The 17,833-nt window shown below is 42.8% G+C and overlaps 1 protein-coding gene across 2 annotated transcripts in view; it reads left to right on the top strand.

Moving 5' to 3' along the window:
* Window positions 1-16,201, top strand: part of smg5 (SMG5 nonsense mediated mRNA decay factor) — a 28,848-nt gene extending 12,647 nt beyond the window's left edge. Inside the window, exons 10-23 of one of the 2 annotated variants that reach the window (XR_014600544.1) lie at window positions 3,281-3,504; window positions 4,347-4,484; window positions 6,266-7,216; window positions 7,661-7,830; window positions 7,922-7,997; window positions 8,480-8,655; window positions 9,076-9,234; window positions 9,379-9,438; window positions 9,912-10,071; window positions 11,030-11,120; window positions 11,785-11,859; window positions 12,138-12,363; window positions 12,397-13,369; window positions 13,729-14,144. Coding sequence is in view for 1 of the 2 variants with exons in the window: in XM_084053812.1 (XP_083909938.1) it covers window positions 3,281-3,504; window positions 4,347-4,484; window positions 6,266-7,216; window positions 7,661-7,830; window positions 7,922-7,997; window positions 8,480-8,655; window positions 9,076-9,234; window positions 9,379-9,438; window positions 9,912-10,071; window positions 11,030-11,120; window positions 11,785-11,859; window positions 12,138-12,276; window positions 14,711-14,794 (2,503 nt within the window). In the remaining variant the exon portion in view is untranslated. Of the gene's footprint in view, window positions 1-3,280; window positions 3,505-4,346; window positions 4,485-6,265; window positions 7,217-7,660; window positions 7,831-7,921; window positions 7,998-8,479; window positions 8,656-9,075; window positions 9,235-9,378; window positions 9,439-9,911; window positions 10,072-11,029; window positions 11,121-11,784; window positions 11,860-12,137; window positions 12,364-12,396; window positions 13,370-13,728; window positions 14,145-14,710 lie in introns of those variants that run through there. The other variant, XM_084053812.1, reaches the window with a different exon arrangement.
* Window positions 16,202-17,833: the final 1,632 nt, after the last annotated feature.

The raw sequence follows: 17,833 nt of genomic DNA on the forward strand, positions 1-17,833 counted from the left end.
CACCACCAATATTACCACTACAGCGCTTACAATCGGCGGACATGGCAACACCGACGCCGACGCTACACCATAGACCCCGCCCACTAAACACTCCAGATTCTTCTCGCACACACACTGCACACATTAGCTAGCTCCATAAAGAACCTCTCACTCCGCTGCGAGATGAGGTTCTATGTCGTTCTCTTCCAGGATCGGGCGAACGTCCGTCAAGGCTCCGCTGTTTACCCTTTTGTATACATTGTATCCCAAAACTAATGGTAGATTCTAAACCACACGGATGTTTAAGGTTTGGTCGGCCGCATAATATTTCAGGTCGCCAGCTAAACTACCCGTTTAAATCGCTTATTTAGTCAGCCTGTGGCCATGTTTCCCATTGGAGCCAAACCGAGAGCAGTACTGGCAGCGGACGTAGGGAGAAGCTGGACGTAGGGGGGTTTTTCGGGTTGAATGGGAAACATGGCCACAGGCTCACTAAATAGCCTGAATAAATAAGTTTGCCACGGGACCCGGGCCGGGCGAGTAACATGCCTACGCCATTCTCCGTGCTGATATATATATATATATATATATACATATATACGTCCGTGGGGAGGGGTGACCGCGGGCCGGGGGGGGGGGGGGGGGGGGGCGCGCGGGGACGTGCGCGGCGGAGAAACCGCGCGACAGGACGTGCATTAACCCCAAATTTGCAACTGGGTAGCGTTAGCAATTAGCATGCTACGGCTAACAGCTACGTTAAACATCTTAACAACCTGTATGAACGTCAGTGTGGTCAATGTCATCAATGCTAACTAATTAGCCCGTTGAACAGTGTTAATTTGGTGACTTCTGGGGGTTTCTGACTGTGACACAATGTCACGATGTCGCGGACGCAGCTCGCGGGAATCGCGGCCTACTGCGCCACCAGAAGCCTCGGATCATGGTAGTGGCCCTGTCCCCCAATCAACGTGCTTTCAGCACGAACGACAACAACACATCTACCGGATGTAAAAACACGGAATGAATAGCTTAGCACTTCCGGTGGTTCCTTCACAATAAAGGTTGCAACAAATACACACACCATGCAATGAAATAATCATATGCGTTTCTTAAACTCTAAATTAATACATTCCTTTTTTAACTGTTTTAACTACTCCTGCAATTACATTTATATGAAATAAATCACAACACCCCCCTATAACATTAAAAAAACGCCCAGTGGTGGACAAAGTCCTCACATTTTCAACTTAAGTAAAAGTATCAATACTGCAATGTAGAAGTACTCTGACACAAGTAAAAGGCCTAAAGTACAAAAGCATTGCCATCAAAATATACTTAAAAGTTCCAAAAGTACAAGTACTAAAATGTTTGAAAATAGCTCATCATCAGGCTCACAACGCGTCGCCATGCGTTGTGAAAATAGCAGATCTACAAGCTCACAATGCCTCGCAATGCGTTGTGAAAATAGGGAGATGGAGAGAGAGAGAGAGAGGGACGGAGAGAATACTCAAATACCTTGAGTAAAAATAATTCAGAGTACTCAAAATGAGTAAAAATACTTAAAAGTACTGAAAATGAGTAAAAATACTTCAAAGTTGAAAAACAAAGTACAAATACTTAAAGATTGATAAAAACACTAAAAATACCTAAAAGTTGAGAAAAACAGTAAAAATACTTAAAAATAGGGGGGCGCCACGACGGGCCGCGCGCGGGGGAGAAACCGCGCGACAGGACGTGCATTAACCCCAACTTTGCAACTACTTTCGCCTGCGCCCTTCACCGGGTATGGTCTAGTTGCTGCTAATTTGCTCTAAATGAGTACATTTGCCTGACATTTTCTTTTGCCCACCTCCATTGAAGTTACAGAGTTTATATGCATCGTCATGTAATGATACACAATCCTTTACACACAAATTAAAACACTCAGTTTACCACCTTGAATGTGGGTTTTATAAAGACAGAAGCCACCAACAATGTACAGGGATTATTCACAAGGTTTAATAAAGGATGATATCATGTGAGAGAGTGCAATATATAACGACTCAGGTATCAGTAATCCGTTTTCTGAAGTCCGGGAGAGAACAGAGTGAGTTTGCCAGATCAAGAATCAGATCAAGAATCAGGCCCTAAATACTACTAGGAATCTCATCTACAGCTGTTCTTGACCCGAGGTGAAACTCAACCAGGGATGGACGAGGGTGTCTTGCAACATAACATAACAACACATAACAAATACTTTCTTCTACTCCCCGGACTACTTGGCTAACGACTACGTATTAACGCTGGCTAAAGGACAATGTTTAGGCCGATTTGGTCTGACAATTTAGAATACACCAACTAATTAACATCTGGCTAACAGAACATATATACCACAGCCCGACGGAATGACACAGAACAAGTTTCTCCGATGCCAAGTGCTGGTTATAAGCAGACTGCATCTCGGTGTTGTGAGACTCAAAACAAGAATATGTGACAAGACTTTTCTATAGATTTGTATTGAGTAGTTCCATTGGGATCTCCTCCAGGCCAAAGGTCCGGGTTAGCAAATTATGTCCCCTGTGGGTGTCAATCCGGGGTGTAGCCATTTATCAGGTTGGCAATTCACAATTCTAATTAACTGCTTGTCTGTTCAACGTGCGTTGAAAATACAATGTATGAAACATCAATGCCCACCACAGGTTATGTGACCTGAGATAATGGTATGAAAGCACTGTTTCTATACACTGTTAAGGTGCCATAAAATGTCTGGAGCATCCAGAGACACCCGTACTGACAGAAAGTAGTTTACAAATCTTATGTGTCACATTTTTGTTCTTGTAGATAAAGTACAATAACCAATTGGCTGTCGGCTGACGCATGGAACACCATACGACAGAGTTCCCTGATAGTTCATAGGCCTGTTAGAATTATTACATAATAATCGCCTAATAGCATTTATTTATTATTTTATTGTTTCGTTCATTGGTATAAATTGATATGTTTTTCATAAATATCCAAAAACCTTTATGAAAAATGCGGAAATGGCAGATCACGTGTCACGATGACCTTGTAGATAAGCTATTTCTACAATTTTTTGATTATTGCTACCGGTCATTATCAGTCATTTCATTGCATATTTAAGTTATTTGCTATAAATGCCCAGTGCAATGTTTGTTTACAAAGCTTAATAGGCAAACCGAAATGTTTGCAATTGCAATTATTCAAATGACAATGATTTGTTTGTGACGGCCCTAATAGTTCGCCTCAAAATCGTTTTGCTAGTCGTGTTAAATGTCAGCTGTTTCCCTCCTCTCCCCTGCAGCACGATGGAGACAGAGCTGACGTCACTGTGCCAGTCGGTGCTGGAAGATTTCAATCTGGTGCTTTTCTACCTGCCCCTGCCGGCACCCAGCGGTGCTCACCACTCCCCCAGTGAGGAGGACGAAGAGCCACACGCCGACAACACTTGCCCCATCCTACCCGACGCCCTGGTCTTCAAAATGGTGGTCACGTGCCTCATGGTGGTGCACAGCCTGAAGAGAGGAGGTCAGTGTTTCGGCCGCCGGTTAAGACGGCACTGCCTGTCACTATAGTGACTACTGATTCAGGGATGTCACCTATTTTCAACCAAGTGGTCCTCACTAATGTTGTAAGATTTCACCACATCCGTCTACTCGCTCTGTGTCTCAGAAGTGGACTATATGGACAGTTCAAAAAACTGCCTAACAATTTCATCATCGGTGGGGATTCCAAGCTAATAGAAACTACAGGCTTCATCTTCCTGGATAAAAACAAAATCTCATTTGAAATGATCAAACCTGCCTACCGATGAAGTCATTCGTAGATTTGCGGTTTGAATCCTCCGGTGCCTTGGACTTGGCTGAGCGTTCCAAACAACACTATTGGCCATGTTTGAGGGTGCGAGGCTGGGTGGGGGAGGGTGATCTCTGTCGCTTCGCTAGTGGCTCCTACCAGTTGGTCAGGGCGAAGAACTTGGGTTGGATAGTGTGTTTCTTTGCATGTGTTACGTCGTCCCAGTGAAACTCGTCACTTGCCTGCTGAAAAGAAATGGCGGGTGACTTAATGTGTATTAGAGGAGACATGCTTGTCTACGTCCTCCCACATGACCAACAGTAAATAGAAAATTGGAAAACAACGAAATTGGGAGAAAAAGGAAAAAAAAGATTGGAAAAATAAAAACACATTTGTTAAAATGCAAATGTTACATTAAACCTTTTGCGGGTATAGAAAAAAAGAGAGAAAATATACCATTACCATTTTAAATTCTCACTCTGGTATAATAGAATAGTTCCAGACAAGATTTTCAAATGAAAGCCCTTTTCCCTGTTAATTTCATTTTAATAAAGTGTGACTCTTTCTTGCTGTAGGTTCGAAGCAGTACAGCGCTTCCATAGCTTTCACACTGGCCCTGTTCTCCCACCTGGTCAACCATGTTAACATCCGCCTGCAGGCTGAACTGGAGGAAGGAGAGAGCCAGGTGCCTCCACTGCACACAGACAACGCAGGTGGGCAGGCAAATCTCATTTTCCACGCTTAGGGTCTGTTCACACCGTCTGCCTGTTATGAAGAAAAAGTGCTGCCTGAGGCGATTATTCTGCTGAAAATGAAAGACACAGCATCCTCCAGCCCCGACAATGGTACAGGACATATCACAACCTTGTGCACAAGCTCTGTCTGGACAAAGCTTGTTTTAAAGTTGACTCCAGGTTAAGAAAAGGAAATTGGAATACGGGAAGAGGGTTGAGCCAGCAAACCCAAGACAGTTTATCGTGATTGGTCAGCTGATACAAAATGGGCCACGTCATACACACAATTTGAAATTGGAGCTGGAACAATATGAAATTAAAGCTGATAAATGGGTTCTCTCTGATCGGATGAAATTGGTGTCCTTCCCGAAAATGAAAAAAAGAGCCGGGGAGACCCCTATTACTGAACAAACTCAGTAATATAGAGACGGCCATTGTGCTAGGAATTATTGCTGAATAGAGAATTCTTTTTGTAACCATAGACTTTGTTTTAACCCCCCAAAAATATCACTTGCAGTACCTTTTAAACGTAAAATGGCGCAGTGCCTATTTTTTATTTACTTTTTCTACGGACCGTGTGAACATACTCTTTAACATGGACCACTTCAAATGGTTGTAGTGGTAGAATAAGCTCCTCTTCCTGGAGCCACGACATGTCAATCAACCAATAGCTTAAGCTGCAAATGTCTGAGAGTGAGAGTGGCCCCAAAAAGTAGACGTGACAAAAAATGATCACGTTGGAGAGAAGTACTAAAAGACACCAGGATTAAGAGCTGAAGAGAGGGAAGAAGGTTAATATATTTCTCTTAGTCTATCCCTCTCTCTCTCTATCTGTCAAGAGTGCACTGCATAGTGGTATTAAAGGAGGAATGGATTCAGGAAGTAAAATGCTCTACAATTATATTTTTTATCACCACATACATAATATATTAATATCTTGATTTGGCTCATCTGTAATATTATTACAGATCAAATGTAATTTGCGTGTGAGATGTGTTGTTGTATAGTCAAAGAAATTGATTTGACAGGCTTCCTGACCTGAAAAAGTCATCAGCACACTACTCAATTCATCCTCTGATCAACCCTTTATAGTATATGGTACATTGACACAAGTAATGTTTATTGCAAACCCTGATGTGGGTCAGTTAGTATAAATGTTAGAGCACAACTGTCTGATTTCTTATATTTGATTAAATGATTAAAAACAAATACAGAGAATAAATGATATGCCACATGAAGCAGACCAGTTATCCGTTACCCTGGTTTGCTGTTGGGCTCATATGACTTCCTGTTCTTATTAAACAACATACACATGGATTAGAGGTCTTCCACGGAAGCATGTCATGCACCAATAACAGGCTATCTACACGCTTACAACACGTAGCGCTATGACGCGTTGTAAGCTTGTAGATAACCTGTTTTCGGTTATTAATTCAAAGAGTATTTGAAGTGGTCACACTAGCAATGGAATAATGTTATAAAAATAATAATAATGTTCAATCCTCCAGAAAACCCAAATGATCTTGGATGTTAAAATCTCAATCTGCAATTTCTTCAACTGGTTGGGCTGTATTGCTACTAAAACATTATAATTGTACATATTGTGCTAAATGTTTATGAAACATGGTGCTAGTGTGTGGGGGGGCCTTTCATGCTTTTTATGTTTCACAAATCACAGATTAGGACTTGGCCAAACAAAATGTTTCAGTCGTGAGATTTTATTTTGCTTTAATCCACACATACAACCTTTGTACCCCCAGACGAACTGGAGGCGAGGGACCCATCAGCCCCACCAGCAGCAGGCGGCCATGACGAGAGGCCGCTGCACAACGGCTCGCTCGAGCAGGAAGATGAAGATGACGAGGAGAAGGTGGGAGATGCCTCTGGGAGGGGCGGGGCCAAGAAAAGCGACAGTGGTGGTGACATGGCTGAGCAGCGTAAACTGGAGGAGGAGAAACGGAGGCAGAAGAAGAAGTACGGCCGTCTGTCCCGACTCCGCAGGCGCCGCTGCGCCCGCAAGGGTGGCCGCCCAGAGGACGAGAGCGATCTGAGCGAGGGCTTTGAGAGTGACGAAGACGAGGATGACGACGAAAGGAGGGGCCGTGCGGACTCGTCAAGCGGCACCTCGTCTTCCAGACTTCCGCTCGACACCACCACCTCCTCCCTCGGCAAGGAGCCCAAGAGGGACCCCCTGGGTGAGGAGGGCAGCTGGGGCAGCGGGTCAGAAGAAGAGGAAGAAGAGGAGGAGGGGGGGACAGCTTTCGACGTGGAGACGGACTCCGACATGAACAGCCAGGAGTCGCGCTCGGACCTGGAAGACATTGAAGACGCGGACAGCTCAGAAAACCCAGAGGGTCAGGCGCGGGAGCAGCAGCACACGGATGAGGAAGAACGGGCAAAAGAGGAGGAAGATCAGGAGGGTGACATCCCTCCAGCCACCAACGGTCCCCTGCTGCCTGCCTGCAGTGACCCCAGCATCAGCAGTAATCTCCAGGCCATGTCCTCGCAGCTCTTCCAGGCCAAGCGCTGCTTCCGCCTGGCGCCCACCTTCAGCAACGTGCTGCTGAGGCCTCAGGCTCCGTCTTCCTCAGGCAACCCCACCCCGACCCCCACCGATGCCTCCGCCACCCCCTCCCAAGAAACACCTCCTCTTCCTGGGGACTCTCCCTGTGACATGAGTCCTGGTACTGCCAATGGAACCAATGAAAATGGTACGGTACCATTTCCTTTACTTGAAAATAATAAAGACTGACCCTTGGGTTAGTGTAATTTAATTTACCTTCAAATTTGCCTGCAATCTAATTTACTAGTATATTAAATGTTGGCGTCCTGTGGGAACAGGCGCCGATTTCGAATGCCGGCATATTTCGTACAGTCACTATTATGTCCCCCTACCCTGTCAGAATACAGGTAGAAAACCTTTACCGGTACCATAATTACAGTGTGTCTTGAAAGTGCTTACATAACCCACATTAGACACGTTACTGTACCTATTACATTCCTCTCACGTCACATGACAGTACACATGAAAGACTCTTGCTGCCTATGCTGCACTTTATGTAAATGTTTTACCCTGCAATGTAGAGAAATTCAGACCGTACTCAAAATGTCAACTGATCGCTCCTTATGACTGACTTATTTACCTCTATTTCTAGACTTGGACTCAGAGTCGGAAGGTAGCCAACATAGCAACCAATCGTTACACAGCGAAAAGACGCTGTCAGAGAAGCTGGAGATCCTGACCAATCAGGGGCTCATCAGGGTTGTGAAGGTCTTTGTCGATTGGCTAAGGACAAACACAGACATTATTCTAATGTGTGCACAGGTAAGGGCATGGCATCTCATTTTGTCCATCTAACAATGACCTTCATTCTTTTTTCTTTTGGTTAAAGTCCAATCCATTATCCTTTTTACAGAGTTCTCAGAGCTTGTGGAACCGACTCTCAGTGCTACTAAACCTGCTACCAGATGGCAGTAAAATGCTTGAAGCAGGTGAGTAACCAGTAGACAGTTACAGTGAGACATATAATAGGAGATGTATACCTATTATTTGTTGCGCTTTTGACATCTGAAAACGTATACTGTGTAACCCAGTGATCTGTGAGCTGAATGATGAGAAATTAAATTGTTTTTTATCCATGGTATATATTGTCCACCTTGAAAATCAATACTAACTGCTTTTTCACTACCCATCTCTGTTGTCTTTCTCTGCCACTTGTGAGCAAAATATAAATTAAAGTACTTTTCTGCCAGTAGACTTTTATTATAAAGAATCCGAAGGAAAATATAATTTCCACTGTATTCTGCACACAAACCATAACAGAGACCAAGACCGTGACTGATGTGGAACTAAAGCTATGTTTGCCCCGCGTACCACTGCGACATAAAGGACTATAAATAAATGAAATAAATAAAACAGACCTCCGCTGAAATAAAATGGATAATTGAAGGTCACCACCATGTATGTGTTGTAGAACTGGGCTTGAGCTCTGAGGTGACGGAGCTGCTGAATCAGTGCGAGCAACCCAACTTAGTCCAGAGTCTGCTGCTGCCCGAGGATCTGGCACTACGCCACCTGCCTGCCCTCAGCCTGGCACACCGTCGCTTTGACTTCACTCGACACAGACCCACCCTCAGCCCCTTGCAGGAGGTATTCACACTCGGCTCACACTCTTCTCTCACACATGCCAGATTGTCATTATCTCAGACCGATAACGCTTGTTTCCTGACAGACATTGCCAGACATTCAGTTTGGTTTTAGGTTTGGTCTGTAAGGTAACCTATAAGGAAATAGCTTTGCTTTTCACCAGGCAAACCATTCGTTACATGACCATGTCACTCGGAAGTGTTTTAAAAATCTTAAGTGTCAACGCAAATGACGTTGATGCTTTTTTCAGAAAAATGCATAGCTTTTTATTTCAACATTGCATTTTCGCTTTCACAGCCATCACCAACGCAATGATCAATTCCCTCATTGTGTCATCTTTTCTCTTAACACTTCTTTGAATCTCCCTTCAATGGTTTACTTTGTATGGTGCTTAGTACCTCTTCTTCCCCCTCTATCTCTCAGTGTGTGGTACGGGTGTGCTGCATCCGCAGTTTTGGCCACTTCCTCACCAATCTCCAGGGCAATGTGCTGCATTTCAACCCGGAGGCAGGCATCTTCACCAGCATCAGCCAATCGGAACAAGACAACCTGGTGCAGCAAGCCAAGGCACAGTTCCGCATGGTGAGTGACAGTCAAATAGGCCAATTAGGCGTGGCCACAGGTTCCCCATATTTATTTGAAATTGTTTTTTATTACACTTGTGTGAGTGTGTGAGAGAGTGGTTGTGCCATCTCTGACAATGAAGTCTCCTTCCTTATTTTCCAGGCTGAGGAGGAGGCTCGTCGAAATCGCCTGATGAGGGACATGGCTCAACTTCGACTGCAGGTCAGACATTAACCACATACTGTGATGTTCAAATACAGTGCCCCCATTGTACCAACACCACCACTGATGCAGTGTTTGTAGTTATTGCAGTATCTCATATAATCCACTTAACAGTGTGCCCTGGTATCCACGTTAGTAGATCTAACTATCATGAGCTAATGAAAAAACATATATATATATATATTTAGTCTGGTCTGGGACATTGAAACAACTGTTGAATTAAGTGTAACATTGTTAGATGGCTACAAACTAATGGCAGTCACGGAAGTCGTTAAATCTCATGTTTGGTGTAGTGCCTTAATTTATGCTCCATCGCACGATGGTGTCCCGTATAGAAAATAGCAGATCAGCAAGCTCACAAGACGCCGCCGACACATTGTGAGATTTTAGATCTGCTATTTTCCGGTGCAGGACACTGTCCTACGGCCATGTATAAATCAGGCCTTTATCTCCCCATCCCTGGTACCTTGCAGCTGGAGGTGTCCCAGCTAGAGGGTAGCCTGCAGCAGCCCAAAGCCCAGTCGTCTATGTCGCCCTACCTGGTGCCAGACACAGCCGCCCTCTGCCAGCACCTGAACCTCATCAGACAGTTGGCCAGCAGTGGCTGCTTCATTATCATCATCCCGCGCACAGGTTTGTGTCTTGTACCTGTCTCACCATATCCTACCATGCCTGTATCCTGTAATGTTTAATTAGTTTAATGGGGTTTACTTCCTTCTTTAAAAAAACACTTTTTAAATAATAAGCCTGATTTATTCTTCGGCTAATGGGGGTTCGGCTCAAATTATTGTTGCTGAGCGTCACATTGCATGATGAATAAATCAGGCACTAGCATTGCGTTTAGTGTCATTAGATTACATTTTTTGTAAGACGCAGAACTTTGTTGTTGTTGCATTATTTGCATAATTAAAATGTAAAAAGTCAGTTTTCTAGTGAAGTTCCACTCAAATTCCCCATAGCTGAATTTGGAGCCTCATCAAGGCTTTTTAGAAGAACAACCAGCACAGTTGTGTGAAAATGGATGCACTTGGGAAATATGCAATGGTAGTTTTAAATTATATTACTTTTTAAAAGGAATTTCGGGATTTCCTAAGGAACGGTCAGTGGCATCAGTAGGTAAATTCATCTCAGAAGGTCCGGCAGTCGTCGTCTCACATACAGCTTTTCACCATGATAGCAGTTTGGGTACACGGTCAACAATAAAGGCAAATTAATCCATAAAACTGTGCCAAATTGTAAGAGATGCCATGAATGCGTCAATTTGATGAAACATCTATGAGGCAAAAACCCAGCCTCTTCAAGTTTGACTGCATCAGAAATAACTGTACGCAATCATGAATACAAGTCATCTCATACAGGGATATTCTACCTTTCCCCCGCCCCAGTCCCATGAGGTACATTTAATCAATCTTAATGATCCAACTTTAGTAGAGCATAACTATGTATGTAATTAAAACCGCCTGTACAGAATCTGTGCTTGTCTTTCTTTTATTTAGAAGGATTGGTTCTTATTATTACCATCGTTTGATTTGACAGGTTTGCCAATCTTTTTATTTAAATCTGATTTTTTTAATCTAATTTCATGTCATAGTGATTGATGGACTTGACATGTTGAAGAAGGAAAATCCTGGTGCTAGGGACGGCATCCGCTTTCTCGAGTCTGAATTCCGCAAAGGAAATAGGTAAGTGTCGTTTTTGTTTGGCCAGATTTGTTTTAATTTCGTTTTTTGACATATGTTGCCATGCCGCTAAAATTCGTTGAGCAATGAACTAAATGCCCCAAAGAGATTATCTCTTGGGTCGAAAAGATCACGGTCAAAATTAAGAACAGATGGGTGGCTTTCCATGAGATTTGATGAGAAGGATCATTAGGCTATACCAAAAAGATTATTTGGGTCTCGGTTCAGGCTCAAAATTGAACGGATAGGCACTAGATAGACACTTAGTGAGAATATCATCAGTAGGATGCCCTGAAGAACTTATTAACTTTAGATCAAAAACGTTCAAAACGATCAAAAACCTTGTCCCGATGAGTAGGTTGGTGCTTGTATAGTTTCCTCTGCCATCTGTGTGTGTGTGTGTGTGTGTGTGTGTGTGTGTGTGTGTGTGTGCGTGTGTGTGCGCGCGTGTGTGAAAGTAATGCACATTGTACAGCAATTTGGATAAAAACACTATATAAATGCAACATTTACCATTGTAGGTATGCATTTACTCAGTTTAATCATTCTAATTTGTACATGAAATAGCCATAATGTGACATAACCTTTTCCCAACCTTGCCTCATTTTGTGTTTGGATCTATTCCCTGTTACACCTATTTAAATATTTAACTTGTTATTGTGTGCAGGTACATTCGATGCCAGAAAGAGTCAGGGCGGAGTTTTGAGAGAGACAAACTGAAACGGCAGGATATCGAAGCCTGGTGAGTCCTGACATGCTCAAACTGTGGTGTAATGTAACTTTGACCCATTAAAACCGGAAAAGCATCTGTGTCATCTGCGGCCAAATACATATGATTTTGGGGGTCCTTGTCTTGACATGAAAAAGTTTGAAAACCACTGATATAGCAACATACATAACAATGAGAAGACTGTTAGGATTTAGAAGACATTTTTTAGAATCGACATCAGGTCTTAATGGGTTAAGAAAATCGCTATAGAAATATAGTTCTCATGAAATGAGTTTGTGGTTTATTCTCAGGCATCTATACAAGATGGTGGACAGCTGCCGTCAACTTACGGTATCCCAGAGCAACGGAGATGAAGACACAGCCGGCATGGTGACCATCCTGACCGGCCACTTAGTGGAAGAGCTGTGTAACCGGAATGCACCTATGAAGGTCTGTCACAATCATAGTTGGAGTACTTGTACAAAGTTCTTAAGTTCAACTATAAATAAGTTGTACGGGCAACTTCAAACTCTAACAGTTTGTAACACTGATCTGACTACATTCACCAAGAGATGAGATTACTTAAGTGGTGCATGCAGATAGATTTTCAAACAAACAGTTGTATCGTTACCCTAGACCGACCTATATTTCGAGAATCAATTTTTAAAATACTAAATGAACCAGTGAGTGTTATGTGTGCGCCTTGCCACCTACCTCTAAAGAACCAAAAGTTATAGAAGCTATTTTGTATTTCTGTCTGTTTGGTAGCAGTATATGTATACGTACAAGACCGTTTCGGTATAGGACTTTCTGTACAGTGCAGATGTGTTCCGATCTGAATGCAAAGTAGACTTTTTTTTTTTGCGGATGGAACATAGGCTACTTGAAATCTGAGTTCCCATACGAACATATTAAGTGACGGCCCGGAAGACTGGAGCGCACAGCAATGACATTTGTTATTGCTCTGGCCCGATCTGAATTACCAAACGAAAGAATATGTGGGGCTGCATTTGCACCACAGTGTTTTTTTACTAGCAGCAGTGATATTCACATTTGTGTGGTGCAGTCAAATGAGTTAACAACATTGATGTTTTCTACCTAACCATGCATTTTGTGTACCGTTACCACCCCTACAGTATGGTGAAAGTAATTGGATGACCTCACTGCATCCATTACTTCAGTCAGGCATTTTGAAAAAGATGATTATTTTATGTCCTTCCTCGGCCGTTTCATGTTAGTGATGAACCATATGCAAAACGTTTGAGAGTACTTGTTTGGTTTGAACAGGTAACACTAGGCTTTTTCTTAAGATTAATTACATAATGATGATTTTGTTTAAAACAACTGTTGAAAACATGATTCAATGAATACATTAATAAGAATAGTTGAATAATAAATGCAGTTTTTAGTTAAAACCCATGTGCGATTAGCATGGATGTAGTAAACTCTGGATGTGGTATAGAAGATTTTTCATGAAAAATAAATCTGCTCATCCACTGCAAATGCTGAAAAGGTTTCTAGACTTTCTACTATGGATGTGTTAGTCTGGGAGGGTTAGCGTCGGAGCTTGGACAGCAGGGGCGCGGCCACTGCGTTGTGATTCAAATCAACAGCCAATGAAGAAAAGGGGGCGGGATCCACATGCAGTGGGTGTTGCATCTAAATAGGATCGACGGGAAGCAATTTCCCCTTGAGAAATTTCGGCCGCCATTGTTGTGTACTGCTGTTTGCCTCTCGTCGGACTTTTTAGACGAGTTGCATAGCTCTCAGACCGGTAAGAGGCGTGTCCGCTCAGATTCAGAGCGTGACGTACATCCCTCCCACAAATACCAGGGCTCTGGCCCAGAAGTTCCTCGCCAGAGCTGGCGAAAACTTCTGGGAACTCAGATTATGGATGTGTAGAGGGAAGGGAACGTGTACACCTAACGCCATCTGCTGGTTGTGTTCAAAACTTTTTAAATCACCATTCATTTCCCAATAGTGAAATGTTTTGATTGAACTATTAACTAGCACTGTTTTAGAAGAAAGCACAAAACAAAATAAAATGGTCCAGTGCTTCACCTTTTTTTAACAGATCCAAAGTATTTATCATGTCAGCAGGTGGATATAGGCACTTTCCTAACACTTTGTGGGTTGTGATAGTGGCATCTTCTACAGCACAGCCTTTCTGGTCCGTTTTGGAAAAATACTTGTAAAAGTTGTAATTTTCCTTTTTACCATCTATAATTTGAAATGCTAACATGGTGTCCATTATGTCTGTCCATTGATTAGGTGCCCACGTCCTGCTTTACGTTCCTTTGAAAATCTGCCCGATAGTCCCTACTACATATGTGCACAATACGAAGTATGTTCAGTGGGGAATCTTTTTTTTTTTCAAGGCACACACATTCCTTTGATATTGAGTATTGTTAATGAGCCTACATACCACCTTGTCTGTGCTAACAGATGTGGTACGGCGTAACGACGGCCAACCTTAACTGTCCCTTATGATGGGCATCATAAGAGGTATGCTGATTATTGGTGTCCGAACATGATCGAGAGATGCCAAAGCTTAGCGGATTGTGCATACTTTCATGATGCTTTCATCAAATCAAATACATTTAAATGAAATGACTAAATTATCTACTATCATGGTCCATCTAGAAACACGTGATTACGTTTCTGGTCAGTCCCTTTTACTCCATGTATTGGATGCCTAAAATAATTTGTGATCTAGTATTTTCAGTGTATTGTACTTAAATTCTCTGTCATGGACTCAAGGGGAAGCTGTTTGCTCAAAATGTTATGTTTTTTCATGTTATATTTCGCAAAGCGAGGAGAGCTTTATTGATTTAATCATCTATTCATTCATTGGTTCCCTCCTTCGTTTTCCCATGATAACCAGGCGGCCATCCAAGCAGTGGGCGTGGCCGGGATGGAGCTAAAGAACATTGTGGACTTCTACCGGCAGTGGAAGGAGATAGGCTGAGAGGTCCGAAGGAACAAGGTCGGCATGGCGGACAGCTGATAAGTCGCAACAGTCGCTCCCTCTCTCTCTCTCTCCCCCCCCCCCTCTCTCTCTGTGTCTCTGTCTCTCTCCCACTTCCACTCTTCGGCTCTGTGTGCATCTGCATATCCAAGGGGGAAAAAAATCAACTCAGAGAAAAGAAAGATGGAAGCGACAAACGAGTTGAGGCTTAGCTGAGGAGGAAAAGTTAATACAATGGAGGATAAGGAAAAAAAGCAAAGAGACGTGGGCGAAAACGGGGGCTATGAGAAACGGAAGATCTTTCCGCCTCTACCCCCTATCCCACACATAAAAGAGTAACCCCTAGCGGTCTGGATGAGGAAATTACAGGGATGTTAATGAAACTTAAGTGCCCCTGGTTCTCATCTTTAGCCAGGCGTATACTGTATGTTAGCAAATGAGTACATATGTGTCGAGAGAAACTGCACCTGCGTGGGTGCACGCACACACACACACACACACATCACATACACATTCATGCTCAGATAAGTCCATATGAATATATAGAGCAGTGTTTTTAGGTTTCCGTCCCTTCCTCCCTTTTTCCCCTCTTGTCTGTTTGAGAGCGGGTCACAAGGTCGACGGACTCTGGCTGGGGCAGGTTTGGAAAGGGCAAGGGTCATAATATGAAGAAAAAACATTGAGAGAGAGAGAAAAAATATACAAGTCTTCATCTGACACCTTGGCTTACCAAGCTTCCAGCCTTAAGATACAACAAGGGTCTCCTAACTCAGAGTAGAGTTGTAGAAAGGGTTGAGGACGATGCATCTACACTTCTCCGGATTTGTTCATTTCCTATATGGCTAATCTTTTTGTTTTCTTTTTTCCTTTATTTGCGGTGTACTTTTGGTGACCAGTGACTAATGTATTGTGTTAATCTGTGTATGAGAAGAAAAAAAAATAAGACAACATGACGGGTTTGTCCTGTTTGTTTGTAATTTGGATTTTATTTTTGTACTCAAATGTACTTTATTTTGCGTTTTTGTAAGCTGTTGCTGAATTAAATGCAGAGGAATGTTTAGGGAAAGGGAGGGGATTGCCATTGTGTATTGTTCCACTAAACCAGGCCTTCAGTTCTCGGAATGAAAGAAAAGAATAATACTTATAGTAACCCAGACTTTTTATCATGGTGTCATTTTAGGAAGATGTTGAGTAGCATCAGTATCATGCCATTGGTAGTCAACAAGGAGAGAGGGGCCTGTTGCTTCCCCAGAGGAAAGCAGACACTTGTGTTTGGGACCCCTGTGAACTCCTAGAATATATATCCCATCTACCATCACTCTCCATAGTAACTGTCCCTTCATGCACAGTGCGAAGGAAAACCAGTATATTTGTGGCCACGCATTCAACAATAAAGATTAAAAAATGTATTGAATCTGTCAGCTTCTTTGTTTTAATGGTATTAATTATTACTTTGCTGGAACTGTTTTATATTCAAGGTAACCTATCAAATTGTAGTGTTTAGTACATTTTATTTTGCATCTCGATTTTCCCAGTATCTGTTAGAAATAAATGTGGCTTACCATTGTTAACATTTTTGAATGAAACTTATTTTGGATATTTGGATTTCCAGCAACATAGACAAATGATAAAGTAACTTGATGTGTGTACTGTAGTCATTATAATACTATAAAACTGTCTATATCACCAGATTGTCAATGTATTACCGAACAAAACAAGTTTTATACGAGCAGATGAGGGAACAAAGTGAGATTCAGACCAATGTGTGCATGCATGCCAGGTAAGAACAGCAAACAAATGGCCTACAACAGAGAAACTTATACAAATTCCCCTACCCCCTCACTAAAAGAAAGTCCTACTATAATTTTAACACAAAAATCTCATCCAGTATTTATATTGGCAACATGTGATGGCCTTTTCTGCACTCTCTAATTTCAAATGTTGAATTTACAAGTCTGTCAATGTCTTAAAGAGTGCAAATCTTCAAGGAGCCATTTGGGGTCCTACTGTGTGAGGTCACAACCATATACCCAGGCCACAACTGTTCCTGCTTCTCCACGCTCATGCTGAAAAGGTAAGTGGTCTCATGGATGAGAAGAGTCACGTTATGCTCCACTTAAGTAACAGAAATTAAAGGGGCAGACCGTATTCGGCAATACAGATTTGCTTGCCAGGAACTGTCCACCCCCCTCAGACCAGGTCAGTGGTAAATTAATAAGACTGGCTATGCCAACTCAAATACAGCCCCAAAGACACGATGCCAGCACTATTTGACCCCACTGATTGCGAAAACAGAAATGAAAGGAGGCGGACTGTTTTCGGGCAATACAGATTTGCTTGCCAGGAAGTATCTGCCCCCCTTTTCTCAGACCAGGTGAGTGGTAAATTAATAAAGTGCTGTGCCAACTCCAAACAGCCAAAAGACACGATGCCAGCACTAGTTGACCCCACTGATTCCTAAAACAGAAATGAAAGGAAGTGGACTGTTTTTGACAATACAGATATGCTTGCCAGGAAGTGTCTGCCCCTGGTCTAGATGCGTCTAGCACTACCCTGATCAGAGGGCAGATCAGATTTGGGAGATCAGGTTGGGCTTCTATAGATCTTTTTCTGTATGAAGTTATAATGTTTATTATTTTGATATCAGACCATTTACTTTTTACTAAACCCCATAATGGGAACCTTTGATTCTTAACTGTAACTGTGGTATAAATGTACTGCCAGTGCCAGTCATGTTTCTGTGCCTTCATCGACACAGCGAGGGTAGCAGCCTCCCGCCGATGGCTGGCCTGGTTCATCCCTTGAGGACTGGCAGATAGAACACGGAGGTGGGCTTCAGGCGATCAGCTATGATCCAATGGCGACATCAACGTGTTTGACGTATGTGTTTTGGCACCAGGATGGGCGCCCTGTATATTGCTGCACGGACCATGGCTTGCGTGGATATTTGCAGTGTCTTGGCGGTAGGGGTGGGACGATATATTTTTCTTCCTCCCGCGAAAAATAATCAATATACTGCTGAAAAATATCTATTTCAAA

The sequence above is a fragment of the Gymnoscopelus microlampas genome (genome assembly GCF_963454915.1).
Source record: "Gymnoscopelus microlampas genome assembly, chromosome: 3".
Lineage (NCBI taxonomy): Eukaryota > Metazoa > Chordata > Actinopteri > Myctophiformes > Myctophidae > Gymnoscopelus > Gymnoscopelus microlampas.